General features: G+C 41.2%; 1 protein-coding gene across 4 annotated transcripts; it reads right to left on the bottom strand.

The window, feature by feature from the left end:
* Window positions 1–601: 601 nt before the first annotated feature.
* Window positions 602–26,639, bottom strand: B3GALNT2 (beta-1,3-N-acetylgalactosaminyltransferase 2). 4 transcript variants are annotated; one of them, XM_063328998.1, is made up of 12 exons: window positions 26,415–26,639; window positions 16,252–16,399; window positions 14,824–14,924; window positions 13,512–13,705; window positions 12,030–12,125; window positions 7,659–7,769; window positions 6,897–6,978; window positions 5,521–5,701; window positions 3,715–3,840; window positions 1,943–2,102; window positions 1,463–1,519; window positions 602–1,068 (listed from the first exon to the last, which is right to left on the bottom strand). In XM_063328998.1, the coding sequence occupies exons 1-12, from the start codon at window positions 26,506–26,508 to the stop codon at window positions 934–936; spliced, it is 1,485 nt and encodes a 494-aa protein (XP_063185068.1). In that variant the 5' UTR covers window positions 26,509–26,639; the 3' UTR covers window positions 602–933. The 4 variants fall into 4 exon arrangements, with proteins under 4 accessions (XP_063185068.1, XP_063185069.1, XP_063185065.1 ...); XM_063328999.1 differs by having other exon boundaries at window positions 6,897–6,975; XM_063328995.1 differs by having other exon boundaries at window positions 5,521–5,704; window positions 26,415–26,637.
* Window positions 26,640–27,056: the final 417 nt, after the last annotated feature.

The raw sequence follows: 27,056 nt of genomic DNA, 5'->3' as shown, positions 1-27,056 counted from the left end.
GTACATGATTTAGGTGTGATCTCTTTGCGTATAACAGGACAAAATTAGTGCTGCACTGAAAGAGGCTACTTGCTCTTTTTGTTTTCGCCTACTTCCAAAGACCTTAAAGCAAACCAAAGTAAAACAGCAGTAAAGGTAGAAGTCTCTACACAGCCTTAGACTATGCAAGGTCAAAATCTGACATCCCTTTATTCTACCCTACAGCGTTAACATACCACAGTATAAATAAGTTCTCAGCATACTGCAAGGCATTGCTTTTTGTTTTACATTCTTTAGCGTGCGGTTCCTCAATCTTATTTTACTTTCACTTGTGTACCTTCAGATTCATATCTAATAACACATCGAACTATCAGAAATCCCTCTTAATCAGGCCAAGTTTGCAGTACTTCAAGATTTGGTATAAGCAAACTTTGATACTGTTTTTATCTAAAATGACAATGGTATAAACAAACTAAACACAAAATCCCAACCCCGAGCTGTCCCAGCCCCTGCGCAGATGAGGGCAACCCCTCGGACGGCTCAGAACCTGCTGCAGCGACACTTACCAGATGCCCTGGTGCTGAGCACAGCTCTCCACTGGATCCTGGTACGGCTCTATACTGAGTTAATCAGTAGTACTTTAATTTACAAAAGACAGGCTAGTTGGCATTCTTATGTGCATTTATTAATTACAAGTAGGTCTTTGATTTTATATAAAAAGGAAATTTTTTATCTTAAACATTTTGGTTTTTGTCAGATCAACATCCATACTATAGAAAATGAATAGTATCAGTCCACTTGTAATTATCAAAAGGGATGTGCAAATATTGTTATGCTTTAGTTGAAACCCAACATTAAAAGATACCTTAACATTCCTTATTGTTCCAAGAATGAATCCAACTGTACACTTTCCTGTGATCATTATATGCTACCCTGTTTTCCAAGGCAAGTCCATCATCTTTCCTCACATCTACAAGGGTCTCCACACAGCTCCTTTAATCTCCAGAGCTCTCTCAGTTCCTGTGGAGAATACTGGGGGGAAGACAGCATGCCACTCTCACACGTCTTCTCACACAACCAGAGACTATCCTGTTTAGATAGAGAACCATTTCAGTAGTTTTTCTCACAAAGACTTTAGTCATCAAACAATTTTTACTTCCAAGAATCAGGTTTTCATTTTTTCTGGCAACAAACTCTCCACACAAAGGTCACCAATTAGAGGTATATGTCCCTCTCTGATCTGCTTGACCTATTGAGAGAACTTCGGGGTGGGGATGAGAGCTGCTGGGATAGGGGGGTTGGTTTGTGGGGGGTTTGTATATTTTCTTTTAAATACATCTTAACAAGTTTTTTCTGGATTTTAATCCAATGGCTGTTTCAATTTATTCTTTTTCTAAAGAAAAAACATTTCCCCTCTTTTATGCTACTTGGAGCAACAGGCATGTTCTCTTTCCATAAGATCAGAGAATTTCTTCAGACTTACTTGATATCGCTTGGGTCCTACAGCTGCCATCCAGATGCCCATACTCACATCTTCACCCTGAGACAACACATTAAAAAAAAAAAAAATACAGGTATTAGCAGCAGGAAAGCATGAAGCATGAATTTGAACTAGAATAAGTTGCATCATGTACCAGAAGTAAAAAGTGGTAACTACAAAAAACTATGTCTGACAATTTTAGAGGTGTTAAATTAATCCTCCCAGCTTTCCTATGGTAATACATTGTTCTTAAAGAAGAGAGTACAAAAACCAAGATTACAGTTCCAGAGGTTCTCAGTCCAAAACAGTTCTGCTTTGGACCTAGAAGAGACACTAAGTGTAGCGACCAAAAGCACTGCAAAAAAACATTAACCAGGAGAACCCAACACCAACACTTGAGCAATGTTCTTTCCAACTCATCCAGTACACGTGCTGTGCCCCAGACCAGTTTAAGATGGAAAAACTGAACCAACGTTTTACTACCTGGTACGTCTTTAATCTTTCAGAGTTGCTTGCCAGCCACTGAACAATGTCTTTGGAGATGACATAGCCGGACCCACAAGCAAAGGCTGGATACGCAGGACTTGGGTACTCCAGCTCTTGCCACTTCCCAGTTCGATCAACTGCCCAATTTAGTCTGAAACTGAAGACCATGTTAGATGTGAGATGTTTATACAAAACCCTCAGGGAAACCTATGAACACTGCTAACTGAAGTAACACTGATCATAAACAATATTGAGGAAGAAGTAGAAGGTGATCCTAATTATAGTTCCTAGCCTTACTTCTCTAGGGCACGATTCTAATTGAACACAACAGCTGAAAGCGTAACTATTGTTTGATCTCAATCTTGGGCAATAAGAGAAAGTTCTCAGAACAGAAACAAATGCAACACTGACAGTCTTCAGCGTGTCTGCACCTGCTGCTGGGTTTTGATCCAGGTAAGCGCAAGTGTCCTTACCTGTGTTCCGTAACAGGCACATCTGTGTCCAACCCCCTTCGGTTAATCAACATGATGCAAAGTCAGTGCCTCCAGCAGGTGTGCAGTTACAGTGATGTTACACAACCCCTTCTCCTGATAAAACTGGTGGCTGCTTAAAAACCAGGAAGCAAGGCGAAGTACTGGGTTTTTTTATCTACCTTCTCTAAGCTGTTTTCCACATGAAACTCAGCAAAGCAGATGTTCAAAGGCTGCCACCAGTGAATTACAAAAAAAACCCCAACAACTTCCTGGCAGTCATCTTCTCTAAGGAAGATCGTACTTACTACTAGAGGCCTGCAGAAAGGCAGCGGTTCTCGCTCTGCAGAATCTCTCGGCGCTGACTCCCATCCCCAGGCAGCGTGGCACAGCTAGCTTTAACACGCTGCCACACCATGCAGCACTACGCACCCTGTTAAACTGGTGTGTCAAGGCAGTGAGAAACGCCCTGCTTTTCCTCTTCAGGACAAGGCTGGTGTTACACTCCTCTCACAGGTACTTCACGTACTCGCTGCTAAGTGGCATAACTATGCCAATGCAGCAGGTTCTCCCCCTTTTTGCAAATGGTTTCAGTCATGAGCAGAAGCAGCTAAAAGCTTTAGTGAGCTACTAAGAATTGTCACCTCAGACAACAGCCCCATAAGGGAGGAATTACAGCTGAGTGGCAGATCTGTTATCAGACTCCACACATTCACAGATAAAGTTGACAATTTAAAGCACCAAGTGGATACAAGTCACATCTGATACCTGAATTCACCTTGGACTCAGTATCTCCACTCTGGTGAGTCACGGCTGTAAGGGTGCAACCCCCTCCAGACTGAGGGGCACCTGCTCTGCTAGGCATTGTATACTTCTGTATAAACAGAATACCTCACACTTGCCTTACGTGAAGACTGTGACTGTTAGAGAATTTACACTTGAAGATGTCACCCCTACATAAAGTTCTCCACAGACATACAGAAAAGATTTCATTTTGTCCAACTCTTATTTACGGAAGTACCACAACAAAGACATATACAACACATTTTACAACTAGGCAAGATATTTAGCAAGTTCAACTTATTGTAAAGGCACACTCTGGAAATGTATTGTAATGGATAATCTCTATATATTGAGATTCAAAGTTCTACACATACAAAAGTCCTGCTTTTTATAACCAGTTTCCATAGGCAGAAAAGGGGAACCCACATGAAAACAGACTTAAAGCAGTAAACCATTCACTAAAGACACAGTACCCATTAAAGACAAATCAAAAAAAAAAAACCCAAAACAACTCACTTTCCCCACCAAATGTTTGGCCTGTCCAATTTTTTCTGCGTTATCCTGTTAAAAACAGCCTCCAAATCAATGTAACAGTCATCGTCTGTCTTCAGCAACAAATCAAAACTTGTTGATTCAACTGTCCTGTGGCCAAAAAGAAAAGTGATGAGATGCTGAGCTGCAGCCCACAAACTACAGTTATGCAACAGAACACTGCAAGGGGTTTTTTGGGAAGCAGAGGGGGAAGGAAAATGGAAGGAATGTCTTTCCTACCCTTGACTTTTAAATGTTTTTCCTATTGACCAAGGCTGGCTGCTTGTCCTACAGAAAGGAGATGCAGCTGCATCCTATGATGATCTTACAATGTGGATTTGTGTATAAGCTGAAGAAAACAAAGTTTTTTTCTCCAGGACAGATGGTGGATTTACTAAGGAAACCATCTTAAACAGTATTGACCTCAGAAGGATATGAATCCCTGATGATGATGGCAGCACAGCTGTTAAAAACCAGTGGCTACATGTCAGTAGCCTACTCTTCAGGATGAGACAGTCAGTGCAAGGGCAATACAACTGTAGAAGGCCATAAAAAAACATCTGTGGAAACAGCCTGGTAGCTTACTCTTCCTCCATAAAGCGCCCTTCAGATATGAAAAAAGTAATCTTTAACTGTCTGAAATAGTTGAATATCTGTCACTTGTAAAATAACCAAAGCAGCTTAAGTTTCTAAGGATTATTCCTGGGTTGATTAGCAAACATCGTTTTTTTCTCTTAATAAGAAAGGCATTTTCCTTAAGCCTTTCATTACTAAATCTTGAAAAATTTGCTAACCTGTTAGAAATGATCACAAAGATCTAAGTCTTGACATTTAAACTCCCTTTTTAGAACTGAAAGCGTGATTCAATTTTTCAGTTACATTCATAATCATGAAATTTATCAAATAAGTGCATAATCTAGCAAGCAACTAGAACTATCAATTGTATTTCTTAGTCCACAGCAACATCAATTAACTGAAACAGTTGTCTCAGCGTAATGGAAAGAATTGCAAATTAGAGGTAATAACGTATTAGATTCACCACAGACAATGCAATGCACCATGAGAATTCTTCCTCTCAACCTGCTGTCCTCCCTGAACACAAGCTTCCTATCCTTCCCCTCTATTCGGCACTGGTGAGGTCACATCTGGAGTACAGTGCACAGTCTTAGGCTCCTCAGTACAAGGGAGACGGGGACATACTGGATGGAGAGTCCAGCAAAGGGCCACCAAGACGATGAAGGGACTGGAGGATCTCTCCTATGACAAGAGGCTGAGAGAGCTGGGACTGTTGAGCCTGAGGAAGAGAAGGCTTGGGGGGAGCTCATCAATGTATATGAATACCTGAAGGGAGGGTGTAAAGAGACACAGACAGGCATTTTTCAGTGGTGCCCAGTGACAGGACAAAAGTTTTTCAGTTTGTGGCCACTGACTAAGTGTACAAGCTGGCCAAAACCCATCCTTTAAAAGACTAAAGCTGCTAGTTTTCAGTCAGAAGCAAATTAAATGAAATTACAAGGAGATATGAAAATTTCCACACATGGACTCTTGGAGCAGAAGCCTGCCTTGCCAGCTCGTGCTTATTTGAGGCACCAAGGGTCAGCATTCAAGAAATATAGATCCCTGTTATTGTACTCAGTACATGCCCCCAGAATTGTGAGAGCGAAATACAACTTAATGAAGTAAATCACATAAGCTATGTGTTTCGTGTAACCTGTCAGATATTGTAACATGCTGGATCACCTTGCACTAGAAACAACATTCCTAAGAGAAAATACTTTCTTTTCAACTTACCATCGGTAGAAGTTCAGCAGTTTGGCTGGGACATTTCTGTAAGTGTCAATAACATCTACAAAAACAATATCATCATAGGTACTGCTTTCTTCCTTCAACAAAGCATCTTCTTTTTCAAGATTTTTTATGTGACTTGTAAACCTTTCTGGGCGAGTATGGAGGCTTTTTAAAAGAGCATCACCTTCTGAAAGAAACAGCATCCATCATTAAACAAAGATGCATACCTACACGCTATTTCACATGTTTCTCTTGGGTCATACACAACATACTGACAAAATTAATCTGAAGAAGTGTTCAACTCAATGGGGCTATGAAAATCCCTACAATTAATTTAAAATTTCTATAAAAAGTTAAAAGTTGCAGGACAACAAAGAAATATATTTTTGCATAAGGTCTGATACAAAAAGATTACAGTAAAAAAAGTATTCTCTTACTTGTCAGTAATAAAAGGATTCAACTTTTTAAGATTCTTTAATATAAAGAGCTGTCTGGGACTTTACTATGACACTTACTGGTAGAGTAAAAAGGCTACTCCTAAGCATAAAAAAAAAAAATAAACCCCAAAAGAAACAAAAAACTTCCTATGCTAAATATAATCAAACTGGCATTGCTTTGAGGTAGCATAGGTGGTCCCTGCTGACCCACATCACATAACTGACTCCAAGTAAAAGCTAAAAAAGGGTTTCAGCGCTCCCAAGTTTAGGCTCCTACACAGATAACAAGACAACAGGACTACCCAATTATATCTGCCAGGCCAAGCTGCAAAAAACCCAGGAATAACACTCTGAAAGTCACTACTTATGTTGGCTATGATTGACTGGTAAGAATACATCAACTCTAGTGCTGTGTGGCTGAAATCTTAGACATTGGAAAGGGTTCCTATAGAGTCCCTGAACACTCTATGGAAATAGGTATAAAATAGCAACAAGGGTGGAAAAGCAGGCTACGGCAAGTGGTCACTGTTTGTCAGTAGTTAATATTAAATATCATGACACAGCACTTCTAACAGTAGCAGGACTGGGGAAAAAAAAGTGAAAGTTATCAGGGGACGATTTCATTGCACGTTTTTTAACTTGTGTTTGGGCAACAAAAAACAAGGGCAGAGAAGACAGTCTAGATAAAAAAGGTACTTCTGTTAATAAAAAGAAAAAGGGATGCAAATCAATTGGAGCAGCTGACAAAGGGCAAGCAAAGAAACCACGTCAAGACATTGACGTTAGGCATAAAAAAACACAAAAGAAATTAATTGTTTCTACTAAAAGGCAACTTAAGGTGATGAAGTCCATAGAGATAGCACAAATTTTACCTCAGAAATGTAGTTTAAAGTTCCTGTTTTATCATAACATCAAATGTGATGCTACGTTTTGCAGACTTACCTTGAATAGTGTAGATAAAACCACCTGCTATTCCCTCCACACCTTCTGTGAGTTCATGTGGCAGTGACCCTTCCCCTGCCTGCTAGAGACAGATTAATGGAAAGAAATAAATTAGTTCATCTTTCATTATGGATGTGTTTTTCCCTACGATTCTAAGGTGTGAAGTTTTCTGGCAACTGAGAAAGAAATTAATTTAAAGCTCTTCTGGTTTAGGTACCTGCATAATGAAAGACTAAGACTAAGATTTTTAACTGTAAAGTTTTGGGGCATTTTTTGAAGTTTCACCTAATACTAGTGGTACCAGGGAAACTTTTAGAAAAATACTTTCAAAGTTGAGAGCAAAACATGAAGTTATTCTGGCTAAACTACAACAGGACAGCATGCTGCTTAAGCAGCAACGTTTTGAGGAAAAGAGATGCTGCTGAACTGCGAAAAACAGGTTTAATCCCATTGATTGGGATTTTAGCACAGGATTTTTGACGCACATTTTGCCATCTCTGATATACTGATGCTGCTTCACACCTGACAAAGACAATAGGTGAACTTTACTCCCTTCAAAATAAAAGAAAGTGCCACTTACTAGCATCATTTTTTGTATGCCCTTGTGCTTTTCCCAGGCAAACTAAACTTCTCCTCTGAGACAACAGGAGAAGCCCAACTGAATTAACAATTTACAGAGAAACACAGGAAAGCAAAACACTAAATACCCAAGACTTATAGGAAAAGTAGAAACATGGTGGAAGGGAAGGTGAGGTCACTCACTGTAATGACTCTGAAAACGCCCCCTCCATCATTCACCATCACTTTATCAAGGTTTCTTGAAACAAGACCCTGAAGATCCTGGCTTTCCCACACAATGGTACCTTCAAAACTCTGGTAAGAGAGCAAAACGCTGTTAGGCAGGTATTCAAAGACTTCAAAGGATGAAAATAAAACAGTTTGGGGGGGTTTTATTTTAAAATATCAACTTCACACAACGTATAGTTTGAATGCACAACACAGATGTTTCACTTACACTTCAATAGCAATGAGTTACACATAAAAGAAATACATCTGTGAAACTCAGTAACACGTAATCATGCTTTTAAGACTAATCATGAATCTCTATATTAGGAACATTAAACTTTTAACAGTATTCTAGTGTAAAAGGCTTTGGCTTCCTAACATCATTAAGATGGCATTTAGAGTGAAGTGAATTTTTAAAATCAACTATAAAATTCTGCATTACAAAGAGAATACGTTAAAACAGATTTGGAAATAAGTGCTGCTTTTTAGTTATCTGCCAAAACCAGAGATCAGAGACTCAATCCTGACATCAGCAAAACTCAAAGGAAAATACAGCCACCTTTATCCCGGCAAAGCTGTAACAAGCTACCGTAGGAGAGTCACAGAACTCTGACCTCACATCTTGGCTGGTAGGGAAAGGAGGAGAAAGATAAGTGAATATCTTTAAAGTTTTCTGGTTTTAACTGTCAATTTACGTTATGTCACTCCATGGTTGATATATATGTGTGTGTGTAAATGCTTGCATTTAAAGCATTTCATCTCAACTTGAAACCAATCCACCTAACAGTACAACTATTACCCATTTTATATAAGACTTTCCTGAAGACCCCTAAGAACATGCAAAGGGACAAGTGGTATGTTGTACAGGTAAGAGTACCTGTAGTATTATATTTTTTATTTTTTTTAAAGCTCTTTACCCTTGTGATAAGGTAGTATAAAGTAGTTGTAAGATTATTATACTCCTGACTGCTAGATGAGCATATTCCGTTTTGTTTCTCCCAGTTTCATAGGAAAGACACTAGTAGCTAGTGTGGACCTTAAACAACTTCTTTCAAGTATTTGTAGATGCATCTCTGTTGCTGTAAAAAGTCTGTTTACTTGTACTAGCCTCTCTGCTCTTCCCCATTTTAGCTTCCTTGTACTTCAGAAACCTTCTCCAGAAACTCTCCAGTTACTGACACCATTATGTCTAGCTTAGAGTTCAGGTCAATCCTTTGCTTTCCTCCAGAAGTAGCTCGTAACATCTGCAGAAGTCTTGGTATTTAATGACAGCTGCGTATTTCAGAAGTCTCACATCTATTATGTATAATGCCAGGTTTATAATCTAGTAGTGGAGCCAGTCAGTGTTTATTCAAGCCTGACTTGCATGCTCAATACCTTCTCCTTGTTTGTTTAATTACCTGTCAAAACAAATGGACTGCTACTAAGACTTTTTTTAGCTGCAGGACTCCTGAACACCCTGTACAGTAAACCCCATGTGCTCAATTTCCCTGTTTGCAGTAGGCGTCATCTCCCATTCCAGTGTTTTTTCCTGTAAATCCCACTTCTGTGTGTTGTTTACAGACACAACCTTTGGTAAGTTGTTTAGTGAGCCTCGGAGTCCTTTCACTTCTCAGCAACATTAAAATTCTCACCACTGACGACTACTGACTTCAAACATGTAGTAAGAGTTATTACCAGTGAACCTCAGTGCAAGGTGTCCTAAAGCTGCAAACTATCATTATTTTCCAGGTTGAGAGACTTGTAAGCAAATTTTCTAATGACTTTAGCCTTCAGTTATTCTTACTCTAAGCCGCTTAATGAAAGCTGAGGCCTGAAAATGCTGAAAGCAAAACATTAGCGGCACACCTGAGACTACATCATCTGTTTTTTCCCATTTAAATTCCAGCCTTGTGGCTGCCAGAGCGCAGTGGCATTTACAGTGAATACCGAACAGGTGTACTGACATAATGCAGCCCTGCCAAACTCCTCTCCTAACGTTAAACAGTGCTGTGCTTTTTGTTTCTCCAGCTACTCCCCATTAGTAATACAGAATATGCATAGTATGGAGTCCCATTTTCATGTAAGCAGCCCGTGCTTTTTGACAAAACAAGTGCATTGCTAAGACTTGGCTGTAAGAACCCCTGTGTGTTTTCATTATCTGCTAGTGGTTCTGCTCTTCTGCGCTTTCAGTTGTTCCAAAGCTGAATGATCGATACTGTCTTTGACAATCTGGCCTGCCAGGTGCTTATTCTAATGCTGCATTTGCTTCCCTTTCCCCAAGACAAGCAGAAAGAGCAGCACTTCAGCTGGAAGATGAATGAAGCTCTTCAGCAGACTGTACAATCCATTACTTCTTGAAGGTGGTAATGCAGAGAATAGATACTGTCTCAGAAACCATCTTGTGACAATTAAACAGTTCACTAAATTTACTGCTCTCAAACAAGCAGATAGGAACATGTGGGCGTTCTATCTCCTCTGAATCATCTTATATGGTTCAGCATCCGAAGTATCACAGGAGACTACATGCTGTGCATAAACCCTATTAATCTACATTAGAAACACCATGTTATCCTGTAAGCATTCAGCGCATGACATCTATCAGATTAAGGAAGCCCACACAAAGAAATATATGAATACTAATATCCCCTTTCTAAATGAAATACTTCCCATCTGCCTCTCAGGAAAAATGCAATTATTTCTAGCAAAATTACAACTGCCAAGGATTTTAGTATCTCAGAACAAAGTCTTACAGGGAAAAGGCTTACATGTTATACTACCAAATTACTCTGTAACCAATACTCTTTTTTAAAAAGTAAAAAACCCTGAATCGTTTTGATATAAAATTAGATTGTCAAAACACATGCACAAAATACTGCAAGAGATCTGCTCACCCGAAAGGTCTCCTGCCAGCATAACAAACTTGCATAGTATTCAGTAAAAACTGTTTAAGATGATAAACTAATTAATCAGCTGCAGATTCCCCTTAAAAGAGCGGGTTTCCAAATGCATTCATTCTAATAGAGCCAGGGGAATAACTCGGGGATTAAACTGGCCCCAAATGTCCTCTCTTCCCCCTCCAGTGTTCTCTTGCTCCATTCTTTCCTAAAACACTTAATTTCTTGCATAACAAAACAACTCAGAACTAAAGACAATTTACAGAAATAGCAGCATGGGTCCAGTCATATAGGAGAATATTTAAATGAAGGGAAACAGCCTAAAATGGCAGCTGACGTATCTAGTGAGAGACGACTGGTCCACCAGGAACAATTCCGTATGCCTAGGAGGGTCTGCTAAACTAGAATTCTCATTCCGAGTCAACCTGCATTCAATAAACCTTCACTGTAACAATATCAGTTTTTTCCCTACCTATATTCTGTTCCTCTGTGTTTAATCACCTTCCTTCCTAAGCAGCCACAAGTAGATTCTATATCCCTATACCAAAACACTACACTTGGACCGCACCCCCAATCCCAAAGAGGATTTAAAAAAAAAAAAGAAAAAGAAAAGAAAAAGACTTTAGAACCTGCCTTGTTAAGCTTAATTATTTGTATCTCAGGACAAGCAAGAACACTAACACCCATTACTGTCCAAAAAGTAGTTCTTGTCCCAAATTTCTGGGTGGGGTGCCCATTTAAAAAAAACAAAAACAAGGAAACAAACGAAAAAAAAATCTTCTGCAGTAAGATGTCAACAGGTTTTAAAAACCCAAATGTCAGTCTTCTATGCAACACATACTCCATCTAGTAAATTACAGACACTACTAAAGATCTTCCTGAAGCTCTAATTCTTGTTTCTTTGCATGGTTCAATGAACAAAAAATTCCTCACTAGTACTGCCAGAAAAGGAATAACCAAAATTTCAGTAGCCCTCCGTAAGAGCTTCTCAATTACAACTATTCAACTAATACTGTAATTGAAAATGTAACACACAAGATCTTGCTGTTATGTCCAACACATCAGAAGCAGAAATGACTTTTCCAGCTATTCCCTAGAAATCCTCCCCTCCCTATCTTGTGTACTAATGTCTGAAAAAGCAGGAGGAAGAAAGAAGTGTACCATTCTCTGGTAAACGCTCCCACAGAACTGAAGCAGCTACAATTTTCACACAGAAACCGAAAAGCTTTCTGAAATTGCTACTATTTGTAAATGTAATTTTAAATTCATTTCTATTTTTTGGGCTTTTGTTTTATAACTACTGGTGATAATGAGATGGTGGAAAAGAAATTCTAGATATCAGCATATCCCCTCAACTAATATTCTAGAGGTTTTCACTTGCCCTTTTCTGCCTCAAGCAAAGCCCAGTTCTATCAGTCAGTCTCTCCAGCTGACTCAGGAGAACTGCAGGCAGCCCTGATCCTGCACTTACCTCTGGCAAAATGAACTGCTCTACTGGCTTGTACCACAATCTGTTCACTTGCACTCCACAGCTTGGTGGACTAAAGCGAGCACTGAAGAGAGCTTCCTGTGAACAACAGAAGAGAAAAAAAATTAAAATAAACAAACAACAAAACACACGTTAAAAGTGCTGTGAGATTATGCAAATCTTGATCATCTCAGTTAGTTACAACGGAAAGAGGCTTATTGATTGTATAAAGCTTAGTGAAAGTTTTATTCTCACAACGCTCTCAGTCTCCACAGAACTCAAGTGTTGGATTGGTACGGTGGAAGCAAGCAACAACAGAACAAGAGTGTGAGTTCAACTAGAATCCAACCAACAGAGCACATCATCTGGAAGACTCAGACTCATCTCCCATTTTACAGACTTTCTATCTTCTGTTTAAATGGCTGACTACTATTAATCTATTAATTGCAACAGAGGATGCTGACCCTGTAAAACTTAGTTGCTACTATATTACATAGGCCACCAAATGGCTCTTGGATAATAACAACATAAAGATGCTGCATTGCCAGATTCTCAATCTTCAGAAAACAGTCTCCAAGCACTCCAATGATATTAGTTTTTCTCCTTCACTGGAAGTAAAAAGCTAATGCTGATCAAGTTATTAGGATCTCAACATTTAGAATTCTACCATTTATCAAACATAAACCTGATTACCAGTATACTTTTTTTTTTTGCTATTATAAACCCAAGTCTTTGAAAGTTCATCATAAAAGCCATACTTCAGTGTATTTTCTGTACTTAATTTTAATTATTAACTCAAATTTAAAATTCTTTCTATTGTAGCAAAGCCAGAAGTCTTGAAATTGGCCTATCAAAGTATTGGTAGAAATAAATGCAATATACCAAATGCAACAATCATGCTCAATGATTTTTTTTCCTCTAAGTTAGCACTAAGCTATTCTATCAAACCCATAACAGCTTGTGAGTGGGGGAAATTATCACTGAAGTTTGATTATTACCTGTAACTACCAGTTTCTAGAAATCTCAAAACATCTTGTCAGAAGACAGACAAGAAAAAGTTACAGCTGTCCTACATCTCTCTGCCTGAAGGCACCAAATGTGTATTTCTGCATGTGTTATAAATATATTCAACAGTTTATTTTTTATTCCTTAATACCTATCAATACTTCAGAACCTCAAATGCAATCAAAATTGTGTCTTGGAATTAGATATAAGTGGTCTTTCAAAAGGGCATTTAAATTAACTCATAGCCCTTTGTGAATTTCATCTTTTCCTCATCCGGGATATATGTGTGTGTATATATATATATGTATCTGTGAAATAAGAATTTACAATGCAAAAGAAGAAAAATATAATTCATATGCGTGTCAGTTAAGTACTTTCCTTCTAGATCATCAACACAGCATGTCGCTTTCTGTAAGAACTTAATCCACAATGAAGAGACAACATGCTTTAGTCCACTGTTAAAAGATTACAATACTCTACCTCGTGTTCTGCCTGGTACAGTTTTACAGTGATGTTCCTCTGGAATCCCACCCCATCAGCCTCATAAAATACCCCAAGACTGGTAATGACAATGGGGTAAAGTACACGAAAGTTCACACTGACAATTCTGTCTTCAGATAGCACAGAAGGTACCTCCTCAGGGAGACCGAATGCTTCAATTTCCTGATTCAAAACTGTATGAAAAAGAAAGGACAGAGGTAATGCGAGAAGACTTCATAGTTCTTGAATGGGGTATGCTCAAAGCACACTGGATACACACAAAGCATTCTGATTAATTAGCACAGCTCACAAGCACACAAGGATAATCAAATGCTGGAGGAGAAGAAAACACAACTGTCTGCAGACTGCAGCAAGGAGAAACTCAGAATGATGCAGCAATCTGCAGGCTACCAGCAACTGCAAGTCAATGCCTACGTATCCACAGGGAAAAGACTCGAAACACAATAAATCCACAGACCGAAGACAGAAATGCTATCTGACTGCATGAATATCTGTATATTACCATATTAAAATAATTATTCACATATCAATATGGCATACACCTCCACTGAATTTGGCTGCCTGCTTTTTGTCTTGATTGCCTCCCTAAGCCCTGGAGTACCATTTATTCTTGGGAGATGGGTTAAGCAGTGGATGTTGCCATTCAAAGAGAAAGTAAGAAAAGTTTCATTGGTGTAAGTGCCAAGCAGTCCTTAGTTAAGTTGCAATTAAACAGAAAAAAATAAATAGGAAAAAAAAAGAGGTGACAGGAAGAATTTACAATTTTTGTTAGGAATCTTCGTATGGCAGCATTTTGTTTTTTCACCATGGTACATTTCTTAATTGTTCTCTCTCTAGAGCGGAATCTGAAAACCTTATTGGCCAGACTTGCTTAGCATTCACTTTGTCACCAGAGAAATCCATCTGTCACTTGAGATTTTGGTGAGATTCTGGTGCCTTGCTACTTTCTTCACATATGATGCTAGACTGGGTCAATTCCATCTCTCTCCAACTTCATTTTACACAGGGATCAAGTGAAAACGCACATTACATGGGAGAGACTGTCCCCCGACACAAGGAAAATGCAAATCCATTAGAAGTCAATGGCCTCTCCTTCACACCCCCGAAGATCTCTCCCTTTCAATCCTGCATATGGTATATACAGGAAGATTATGCAACTGTTAAGACAGCAAGTTCTAGGCGACATTTATTTTCAAGACTGGCTGTCTCAGTTAAGCACCCCAAACTGCTCTCAGAAAAGATGATTAGCTCTAGTTCAGATCATAGAATTTTTAAAAGTTAACTTCTATACCTGGGTTACTGATGTTCAGAAGTTTGCAGGAGTAGGGGTCTTCTCTGTCCTCCACTGGCACAGCACAACCATACGCACCTATTATAAACTTCACAAGGACACTAAAATAATTTGGTTTTATTAACACCAGTTCTATCCCCTCCTCCCTCCATCTTCAATAAACTTGTTTCATCACAATAGCCTGTCTCTCACAGGATTAAGACTTTGAACCCCTTAAAAATCAGCAATGAAAGTCTGTATGTAGAGTAACCACGTGAATCCCCTCATAGGGGCTCAATTCCAAACCCACATTAGCTTTTACGTTTCATAATGAGGACGCAGGAAGGTTGGCAACTAGGAATGGGATTCAAGACAACTATCACACTAAACAGAAAAAGACCCAAGACAAAGCTGAAGGATCCTGAAGACCTGCCTTTCCCTGCCTTTGTTACTTAATTCAAGATTATTTAAATATTCTGCATTCAAAAGGCAATGAAAATAAAATAATAAGAAGAAAAAAGCCACATAGCATCAAAGGAGGAAGGACTCCAGGCTATCCCTTACAATGAAATGTCTCAATTTTGGGTTGTAGCACAACAACAGGTTGCTCTTTTCAGCCCCAATCGTGGTTGTGCCACAGTCAGAAGACAACAAGGAGTCCAAAGAGTAAGAGGATTCACCTTAGCCTAATCTTTCACCTGGCAGCTAAATAACCTCCTGCAACTCCATACAAACTATGAAGCATCACATTTTTAGATGACTGAAGTAGCTACTCTTCACTCCAAACTGCATGCTTACACCAGATGTGTGAATGTTAAATGGCTTTCAGTGTAAGGCAGGTACCAAGATGTGAGGCCTATCAAAATGACAATGTTTCTTGGAATGAACTGCAGCAGAACTTTCTCAGCAAGAACAGCGCTGTCTCTAGACTGTCAGGTCTAGGCAAGCAATCAGGAAGGGTTCTGCTGGTCACTCACACTGCAGCAGTTTGGAGCGCCTGGTTCAGTGGGAAATAAACCTGAACTTTACAGTTGAGGCTGTTGTAAGAGTTTTTTGTGGTTCTCTCACCAAATGCAATCCTGCCTGCTTTCACGTGTCCTGAATTACTAAGCATTTCACGTTGCATACTGTACAAAGCATACATTGCAACACAAAAGAGGGAAAGTCTTATATGTCGGTAATGAACAGTGGCAACTAATTGCAAAACCAAACAGCAGTGAACAGTCAAACAATGGCATTTTATTTTTTGTATAATAAATAGTTACAGCCCAGAACAAGAAGTATTCTTATATATTACTAAGTAGATTAAAAAAAAAAAAATCAGAGTACAGATGCTCACAAATAAAGCAAAAAAAGCAAATACTTAAAAAAAAAAAAAGGATAAAAGCAAGATATTTAAGCATTACAGTCCTCCCTCCAAGCCCCAAATTACAAAGCACTAGAGATTACCGTTGACTCAGTGCAGGATGTTGTTTCAGGTGCTTGAACCAAGTGTTCCTGATAACACTGCGCAGTTCATGATTGTGTCGAGCTGACAAAACACCTACGATAACATCATAATGTTTTGGCTTCCACTGAGGAAAGAAGGCCAGTGGACCTAGAAATATAAAGTGACAAAGATTTATTATATGAACATATTACCACTAGCCTGAGTTGCAAGCAATAATTAAAACACATCTCAAAAGCAAGAGTACTGGGAACCTGAAACACTGAAAACAAGAAGCAGAATTACTATTGCATTCTTAGTTCAGAATCAGGGAAACATTTTCAACATGGCAAAACCTTCACTAGCAATCTAGGAAAACTGCAATGAACTAAGCAAGTCACTGCAGGTAAACAAAACTAAGAACCTCTGACTCACAAAGCAGGTAAGAACATAAGCCTTGTTTTTGACTGACAGCATCTTCCATTCTTTAAATATTTGCCTGCCTGTCTTAGGAGCAAACTGCCCCCTGAGAACATGTTCTTGATGGGCTTCTCTTTCCTATCAGCCATCAGAAACCTTGTGGGCAAGACACGAGGTCCCACTGTTCCCTCTGCAAAACTCCTGAGACAGTCTGGACCCTCTGCTTGATCACTGATACCTCCTCCAGCACGATTTATCCTAAAGCCTGGGGGCTTGTCATCACAGGCACCAGGCCTTCACCATTAGAATTCACCATTATTCTACCTAGAAAAAAAAAAAGATTTAAACAAGGCTTGACAGATTCAGAAATATGCCCATTTCCCCCCTTCTTTTCAAAAATGCTGGACCACCTTTTTGCCTCACCATGTCAATCTAGCATATCAAAACTAAACGTTTCTAGCCATTTGAAACTGAACACAACTCTGCCTTCACACAGGGTATTACATCCCTACACAGGAGAATGCTCTGGCTTTATTCATTGCTGGATGTCACCGCCAATACTTGTAATCCATGATTTTGCTTGTGCTGTTCTAATTTAGAGATCACAAAAGCTGGACGTGGTTTCAAGCAAGATTGTGACCAGATAGAGATCCGAGAAGCTCTGACTTAGAGCCTGCAAACAGTCAGGCAAGTAACTAAAGTGAATTTGCAAAGTTTAATTTATCAGACATTCTAGAGTTAAGAGAGATTTATATTTAGCTTTAGCAAAGGATTGCTTTCCTCTCATCTCACTATATTACTTTTTTTTTTCATTAGGCTGCAGATAAAGAAAACAAATACAAATGTGAGGACCCTCTAAACTACTGCATATAGCATAGACAAGTTCTTTTTTAAATCTGATGTTAGAGAGACCAAAAATATCGCCAAGTCTGTACTGTGTAATCCCACTAGAAAGAGTTGAATTATAATCCGCATCCCCTTTCTTCACTTTGAAACTGGGAAGATAGATGGGTCTTGTTACAGCTGCTCACTAACCTAGGACCTCACAGCACCCGCCACAAGAACTGCTGTGCCAAATCATGCCAGACATCCACCTAGCCTTATACTCAATCTTCAGTGTGCAGACTGCAGTGGAAAGGCCTTGGCTCTGCTCTGTGCTGAATCAACACCAAGAGACTTCTGAAGTGTTTTTTTTTTTTGCGTAGGGGCTACTGATAATGGCTTGCATGTGACTCCCTAGTCCCAAAACCAAACAAAACAGTGCTCTGCAATTGATTCTCAGAACAGTACAAGAGCAGGGGAAGTACAGAGTGATGTTTCCACAAGCAAACCTTTCCCACTAAATATTTTAGTTCTAAGCATGCAAACACTGATTTTCTAGAAAAAAATTAAGTTCCACAGTTATTTAAATGAATCTGTACTTACAGCTACAAGCTTATCAATAACTTAAGCTGAACATTAACCTAGAAGTTTACACCAATGTATGCTCAGAATGACCTAAAAACCCAAGCAGCAAGCCACTAGTTCCATTCCGCAGTTTTTCACTGAAGTCAACTGTTAGATCTATTATAACAACCATACACTGAACTGGTGGTAAGGTTCCGGGATATGATTTGTTTGCTGACAGAGCAACAAACGTACTGCCCTATATTACATCTGAAGAAACTTGTAAATCAAATGCATTGCTCAACCCGAATACAATTTTAGTTTTCCTTTATGCTGGTAAATACCAACTATCCAGATGCTTTGTATGTCTTCAGAGGTCATTACATAGCCAAGATCTGCCAGGTCTCCACGACAGCAGGGGTACATGAGACAGCCACACATTTATAAGACTACAACATTATAGCAAATTCCTCTGTAGTCTCATAATTCCTTCTCACACATCCCTTTTCTTTCCTTTTGCTTGTTCCATCCTTTGATTATTCTTTAAACAGCCTCAGCAGCCTTAACCACGAGCCTTCCAATATCAATCTCATAGGAGGACTAATGTGTTTGTAGACTGCACATGAGGTGTTGTTTACACAGATGTGTTTTTTTTTTAAAGATATCGCTTTTAATTAGAAGTGGAACCATTTCATTAAATCAAAATTAAAGAAAAATTAAGAGCAGAAGTCTATGGACTGACTTGACTGAGAATAGCATAAACTGGCTTAAATCAATTAAAAGAAAACAACCTAAAAATAAGCTACTCAAATCAAATATACATACTTTTAATTAGTTTATATTTTAAAATGAGTGAAGCTTTTCCTTATGAACCATTCACGTGGGAACAACGTTAATGTAACAGATGCTTCCGAATTAACATCCTACTGTTTTTAGAACAGACAGCTCTTTCTTGTTTTAGGCCATCTTCAGCCTTAGTAAGGTAGCAGCATTACAGTGGTCTATATTCAGAAGATTGTCTTCTCTGTCCCAAGGGTTATGCCATTTTACTTTTAAAACCACTGAAAATGGAAAAAAAAAAGAAAGCTTACTTTCACAAAAACCTAATCAATAAGCTTTCTGCTTGTTAGCAAAGGTTTCTACCTCCTGTGGAAAAGTAGGAACAACACTTGCTAAACTTTCAGGAAAAGATTCATATGTCTCTCTCTGAACTAGCACTATTTAAAAAAAAAGGAAGATAAAGTGAGAGGCACAGAGGAAAAAAAAAAAGACTATTAACTATTATTTATTTATAAAGACAATTCAGATATGTACATATATATGCTCTGATGCAGCATAATTTAAGAGAAAACATTGCTGACCTCCAAGTGAATAATAACAATTTGTACAAGCAATCAATACTTGCTACTGGGGACCAAACTTATTTATCTTATGTTCTATTTTTGTGCACTCTTAGGCCAAAATTTTAAGTGTTGGTAATAGGCTTAAAAAATACATACCATATTGCTTTTGCCTTGAACTGGTTGTGCGAGATAATTAAGCCTTTAAATTTTCCAATTACAAAAACAAAAAAAAAAAAAAACCAACCTGTAAATTTTGTGGTTTGTGAAGGGGCGGGAGGAGAACTGCATATCAAATTCCACAATAAACCCCAAAAGTGTTGCTAACTGGAGGGATGCAGAAGGAGAGGAAGCCTTTCCAATTCAAAGACAACACTATCACTAGTTGCCTTGCTTTTGAATTCTTACTCTGTTTAAGCCGCATCTCAGTTGCATCATGCAGCCCAAGACTTCTCGGTGGAACAAAGTAGCCAAATGTGCAAGGCCTACCCTAGACTCTTTTAGCATCAGGAACAAAATTACTTTCATTTTGCTGTTTAGCTTGAGGCTGTTAGCACACAGCAAAAGCTACAAAAACATGAAAGGCAGCAGCCCTCTCTCAGCTGCTGAGATCCATTTAATTCTGTACAGCAACTGTAAGGAGTACTTCTGTCAGCTCTAAGACTACTGAAGTCCAGTCTGCCAGAATCTTGTGTCACATGGTGAATAACAAGCTCCTACTGAAGCTTTCTTAGGCTGTGATATTTGTAAGGACAGGCTCCGGCACAATTCTCTGATGTCTGACCATACATTTATTTCTATTAGTATAGTTTTTCACCTCAGTATGAGCTGCAGTAATCTTTCACAGGATTCTCGGTCACAAATTTTCATGAAACTCGGTGAAAACACTGGTCTTTGGGACCTCCACCTGTCTGTCAAGCTTGACTGAGAACTACCAACAGATCAAAGTTAGGGAGAGATGCAGGAAAAGGTAAACAAGTACATATATAGAGCACGAAGCTGTACCCTTACAAGACAAGGCTAAAGATGCAGAGATGTGTCTCCTGCCAAGTTGGCCATGGAAAGAGGTCACTGCTGACAGGCAGTCTGCTAGCCCTAGCCAGATTTTAACTGCCTCGGCAGCAGTCAACAGCTCTTTAAGTTTTTCAAAACCCCAAACTACAAAGATTAACATGCATCTCTTCTTCCTGTGAGACTGATTCTCAAGCAAAATGTCAAGCTGTTAATTATATTTACTGTCATTATAGGGAGATGAAAAGATTGAGAGATCATTTAGCTTGATTTTGTCAACAAACAAGGTAAATATGATCTTGCTGCACATATCTCTACTGATGAATCCCCAACCAACTAGTAAATTTGCCAGTCATTTCCAGTCAAGTTCAACGTGGTGCGCAGTGATTCAGTTCCCATGTTTCATGGAACTGGACTGGGCAGAGAAAAAGACTCATGATTAGTGCCTGCACTGAGAAAAACAGCAGTGTAGGCTTACCTGCACTGTCAGGCACAAGAGAACCTCCACTGGAGACTGCTAGAATAAGTGAGCTCCATAGAATACTGGGCTTTGTATGTTCTGCTACTCATGCAGCTACCTTTTCCTTTTTTTTTTTTTTAATTAAAAAAAAAAAATATCAATGAATGCAACTAAGTAGACTAGGCAGAAATTATTTAGAATATTCTCAAATAATCCACTTCATAAGATAAGACTAAAAAGGAACAACACCCCTTCTACAAAAAACCACCACACATTCCAGGTTGTTATCTCTGCCTATTCTTGCGACTTTGCAACCATGTTTCTGGTTTTTAATGCCCTTCTCTTTTGTGCTGCTTTGTGAAAGATACAAACAAACACGAAGGAAGGAATTAACTGAATATAAAGAAGGTTTGTATTCACAGAATGCTGACACACGCAGAAAAAGAATAAACCATAGAGCAAATGCAGCTTTTTCCCCCTTTCTAATCTTCTTCACTTAGAGTAATCTGGTATAGCTCATCTGCATTACAGGTTTCTGTGCAAGCAGAGCTACATGACCCCCCTGCAGTACCTACTTTATACCAGAGCTAAAAATCTCAAAGATGTGCACCCCTGGTTTCTGCAGGAGCACGGTACTCCTCGAGACAGACAAGCCTTTAGACAAGCTTTTAAGAAAGCTTTACAGATTCAAAGAGGAAAACGTCTGTAGACAGTTATCTTTTCCTGTTTGGGGTTTTTTTGGTGTCCTTTTTTTTTTTTTTTTAACATCAATGGCATTCCCTTAAAGAAATGGGACAGCAGGGTCCTTCTGAGTTGCAAAGTGACAGTAGTAATACTGATGGGATGATGGTGCTCTAAACACCATTAATGATACAGCACTTCCACACTTCTAGATAAATCTGGGAACAATGGCCAAAGCATGAGAAGCACAGACACGAAAGGAATAAAGCAAATCCTGTTTGCAACACTGAAACTGATGCCCCCCCCTCCTTATTTTTTTTTTTGGGGGGAGCGTGGGGGGAAGTGGGGCAGGGGGGAAGCACAGCACCTTTATCCTTTGAGAAGTAGTTACCAATCCCTGATGCCATGGAACAAAAGCCTACTCCTGGGGAAGACTACTTGCTCCCTTCTGGCTGTTATACTCAGTGGGCAGTTTAGAAGACAGCTGGTGAAGAGCTCCCTTCAGCCACGCACCTTGCTCTCCAACTCCGGCAGAACTGGTACTCTTTGCCCCCTGCTCCAGTGCTGCTCATTAGTAGTTTGCACTGTCTCAGATATTAGCCCACAGAATAATTGCAAACTCAAAAAAAAAAAAAAATCCCAATTCAGTTGGAAAATACTGTGAGCTTTGTTGTGGATTCTTTGACAATTGTTTCATGCCCATCAAAGGTAAGGGGATTGATTTTGTTGGGGATGGCCCATCCCTGGAAAACAATGTTATAGTAAGATCTCATAGACGAAGGCTGGGGAACAACTTGCATTTTAGGCAGAACAGCACAGCTACTGTCAATGCCAAATCTGACCTGTTGATGGAAGGTTTCAGTTTCCAAGGCCACCAGCCTATTAGTCTTGACATGCCTACAAAAGATGAAGTACCGTTGTGACCAAGCATACTATTCCCAGACAGACCTAACAGATTTCAAACAACACCTTTTCTTGAGAAAGTATCACATCTTGGCAGAATTTCTCTTTACAGAGCACAGCATCACTCAGAACCTCAGAGGTTGTTTCTACATTTTGTTATTTCAGTACTGAAAAGCCAAAAGCAGGCTAAGCTCTCCGTCCTTCTCTCTGTTATGTACACAGGCTAGTCTGTGAGGGGGACAGCCCTAATTCTGCAAGGCAGATCACTACGTGCCAGCCTAACCAACCCCATATACGGTTCCATTAGGCCAGTGCCAGAAGAAGTACGTGCTGAACCACAGGACAACAGATGGCATACAAGCAGTTTCTAGAAAATCATGTTTTTTAATCTGTTGCATAATTATTCACTAGTAGAAGACTGACTCTAACAAAACCAAAAGGGCCCATTCTTAGCTGCCACACACCCCCAGAAATGTAACAGGAATAACGTCGTAAAGGGCATTAGCATCAGCAAAGTAGCAGCATATTACATCGAATGTGTGGGGCTTTCTGATTAGGCACTGTAACTGAAGCCCTACAGTGAGTAATTTCCTACTCAATAGACTTGTGCCATCAATTAAAACACACAATTAGCAATGAATCCACCTGGAGTGCTAAAAGAAGGTCTGTCTGTTCTTTCTCAAGTTTCTGAGGTCATTTTATAATTAGCATTTATCTAAGATTTTTACAAAAATTAACAAAGGCTTCCTACCCACAAACTTCCTTTGGATAACACTTGTTTGTAACCAGCTAGACAAGGACTTCAATTAAACCTAAAAGCATGTTCTTGCACAAGTTTTGCTCAGAAATATCAATTACAGTCCCATTAACTGATGAATAAAAAGAAAGTGGGGAGCCACCAAAGTCACGACACTGAAGCAAAGGCCAGTGCCTTTGGTCTCAGAACTGATTCTATTTATTTTTTTCCAATTAATGAGTACTGCCTACAAGATAGCTACTGTATCTTCTGTGACACCAAGGTGAAAATGATCACGAACATAGAGAAAGTCGGAATACTACACAGGGAAAGACAGAACCGAGGGCCAAAGCATGCAGGCAGACTACAGGCCTTTCACATGGGGTAGTTAAGAAGTAGGTTTTATTAAAGGACGTACTTCCAATAGAGGAAGAGAAGTAGATGGAATGAGTGAAGACTGGAATGCTATTTGCATTTAAAGTCATCTGACCTGCAGACAACAAAAATGAACCTCTTTCCAGAAATGGAAGGCCTGTTTTTCCAGTCGAAGTCCCTGAATTGCTCAGCTTAAGCAAACAAAGGTTTAAAACAGGTACCTTTGAACTCTGTGGTTACATGATGGAGGTGTACTTGAAGGAGCAGAAAGACCCTTTTAACTGAAAGGCTTGAGAACAGAAGGGCATAAACCAGTTGCAAGTAAGTTTAGGCCAGAAATGAGAAAATGTTTCTAATCAGGAGAACAAGCTTCTGGAACAGCCTTTTCCTAAGACTGCTAGGAATCCAAGTGAATAAGCAAAAAGCCACCTCAACCCTTCACTAAATAAATGTAAACTGCCCAGATGCCATTTTAAGGCAGAGATCAAGAGTCGATTATTAGAAAAAGTAAGCAGAATTGGTGGACGGAGATGTCTATTCCAGTCTTATGTTAGCAAGTCAGTGACATCAAGGTAAATAATCACTAAAAGAGATTTAACTTTTTAAGAAATTTCCATTTGTGTACATGTGCACAATGACTATTGAGAGGCGAATTAAACTCCTCAAAAAATAGAATTGCTGTTGACTCTGCCTTTGACCTCAACTGGTAGCTCATTTTGCAACTGTTGAGACACTACACAACTATGGAGACACACAAACGCTACCCAGAAATACCAAAGAATACACAAACAAAATATTTTTATGCCACAGCCATTGTAAAACACCGTCCCATGATCAGATTTCATTTTTATTCATATCAGTGATTCCAGGTAGTAGGTAATAAAGAGCAGCTGGAGCAGTAAACAAGAAAAAAAATTAAAAATTACTCAATACTCAAATGAAACAAGACTGGCTTTATCAGGCAGTACCAGATCCTCTTAAATTGTTTCAAATTCAAGATGCTTTTTAATAAATAGGGACATTTCTTACTCTTGTATGTGAATTCATTAATGTTCCTAAAACACTCTGAGTAATAAAAAAAAAAATATAACAAAGAAGACATCAGAGACAAAGGAGGTCCCTTAGCTCATCCTTCTTTCCTCTGCCAAGGCAGCCATACCTACAGCTTGTACATTTCGGAGTACTTTGAAGGCTAAGAGGCAGACTCTTCCTTAAACTATCATGCAAGGATCAGGCCTACAAAGAGACAGTACATGTACGTTATTAAGCATTTTCCTACAGATGATAGTTCTCTTTTTAGAAGAGGCATCAGTTTTTCTCTCCTCAGTGTGAATACATTACAGCTAAATAACCCTTGCACAAACAAAATGTATACTTCCTCTTTCAGTATTTAAAAATGCACTGATTTTTTTATCCTAGTTATCCTAACATTATCCAATGCAACAGTTTCACAGTAACAAAATCAAAATCCAATAATTACTGCTCGAAACAGTGAATCTCTGAAGAGCACGGCTTCTTCCCTCCCTCCCCAACTGAGAAACTTCTGGATTTTCTTTAGAAATGTTCGTTAGTGGAAAACCCATTTCTGCAGGAAAGGTCATCATGAGATTCCACATTGCCACTTCCAACTCCAAATTAACGCACTGAAGTTACAAAAGCAGCACCATGAAAGAGGAGGAAAAAAACCAACCAGACAATTCAAACACTTTGGGCTAACAGCTAGAAATCCCGTTCTTTTATAATGCAAGTGGGGCCACTGCTCATTTCATATACAGTTGCCAGAATACAGCCACAGAGACACGCACACAACTCTGCGGCCTTCAGACTGTGCAACGCACTGACCTTGCTCCTTTCACACCTGCATTATTAATTACCACTGGAAATCCGCAGACTCTCGTTTCCTCACAGCTGCGTACACCCTGCACAGGGAACAGGCCCTGGTTGCAAAACGCATCTTTCTTGGTGAACGGGCTACTGGGTCGCTAAACAGAGTTCTAAGCAGACCTCAAGTAAAAAAGCACCGTTTTTTTTCCAGATGTCCAGATTTCTTAATGTTCCCAAACAGCACCTCTGGGTAGCTGACAAAAGTTTCTGTTCTATCAGATGCCTGTTTCTACCCGGCACGCAGCTATTTGTGGCCTGAAAACTGCAACTCGGTTTCCGAGGGGCCCAAGGTAAGCCCTTCGGGGTCTGACTTCACTCGTGTCGGATCACACCCGATCCCGTGCACAGCTTTTTTTTCCCCCACCGACGAGGTTTTCAGGACCGCCAAGGCAAAGGCGGCAGAGGGACGTTCCTGGGGATGGCGCGACACGAGTGACATCGGCGGGGATTCCTTCCCCACGCACCCCAGCCGGGGCGGGACCGTCCCGAAGGAGCTGGTGCCCCACAGACAGCCGCGACGCACCCCCGCGAACCACCGCCGGTACCTCCGGCTCAAACCGCTCCCCACCGCCCACCCTCACCAGCCGTTACCCGCCATGAACCCACCCGGGCGCCCTTCCCCGGCCGGCGGGGAGCGGGCCGGCGGGCTGCCCCCCGCCCTCCCCTCAGCCCGACCCGCCCGTAGAAGCGCTGCCCGCAGCCACAGAAACGCCGGAGACTCGGGCACCGCCGCGGCGTTACGCAGCAGGGGGACGTCCCCGCCCGACCGTTTAACGGCCACAACGCGTCCCCCCAGCACACACACACCCCCCTTCCCCTCGCCTCGCGGCCCCGTTAAACTCCCCCGCCCCGCCGAGGCGCCCGCTTCCCCCGGCCCCCAACCGCTCCTCACCAGGCTCCCGGCGGTGGGGGAGCCCTGCCCGCCCGGGGCTGCCTATGGTCCGGGCAGTGCCCCCTCGCCCCGCCGCCGCCGCCCGCCCCTTCCCCTACCTGCCGGGTGCCTCCCGGGGCCGCCGAGCAGCAGCCAGAGGTGCAGCGCGACCCCGACCGCACAGGGGCACAGCAGCACCAGCCAGTTTCGCATTGGCCGCCGCAGCCAGCCCCTTCCCCTCCGCGCCGGCCTCTCCCAGCGGCGCCGGGGCGACGGGCCGACTCGGCCGCCCGCGGCTCCTCCCCGCGCTGCCGCCGCCGCCGCTCGGCCGGGCCGAGCTCCGCTGCCCCGCGGCCGACGGGAGCTGCAGTCCCGCCCCAGCCCCGGCGGGCAGCGGCGGCGCGGGCGGCAGCGGCGGCCGCCTACAGCCCCCACAATGCCGCGGGGCGGCGCGGCGCGGCCCCGGGAGGCTGAGGCGAGCGGGGCCCGGGTCTGCCGCGCACGGCGGGGGCGGAGAGCCGAGCAGAGCCGAGTGGAGCGTGCTCCCCCGCGGGAAACGCCGAGGGAGCGCGGCTTTACCTCACGTTTGACACGGCAGGGGGAGAGTCGCCGGGGGCGGCGGCAGCAGCAGCACGGTGCCCTTGGTGACTGATCTCCTGCGGGGAGCCGCGGGGCTTCCCCCCTTGCCGCCCGGGCGGCCCGCGGGCCCAGCCGCCGGCCTCCCGCCGGGACGGCGGGCGGAGGCGGGGGCACCGGCCGGG

This window comes from Chroicocephalus ridibundus, chromosome 3 (genome assembly GCF_963924245.1).
Source record: "Chroicocephalus ridibundus chromosome 3, bChrRid1.1, whole genome shotgun sequence".
NCBI lineage: Eukaryota > Metazoa > Chordata > Aves > Charadriiformes > Laridae > Chroicocephalus > Chroicocephalus ridibundus.
This window is presented reverse-complemented; position numbering and strand designations above follow the sequence as displayed.

Bases quoted from the DNA above. Each gene is read 5' to 3' on its own strand.
- B3GALNT2 (XM_063328995.1), bottom strand. From the start codon at position 26,508: ATGCGAAACTGGCTGGTGCTGCTGTGCCCCTGTGCGGTCGGGGTCGCG. The intron at 5,705-6,896 runs GTAAGTCTGCAA...TGTTTCTTTCAG, and splicing joins TTTTATCTACACTATTCAAG to AAGGTGATGCTCTTTTAAAA. The intron at 1,520-1,942 runs GTAGTAAAACGT...GTGTTGTCTCAG, and splicing joins AAAGATTAAAGACGTACCAG to GGTGAAGATGTGAGTATGGG.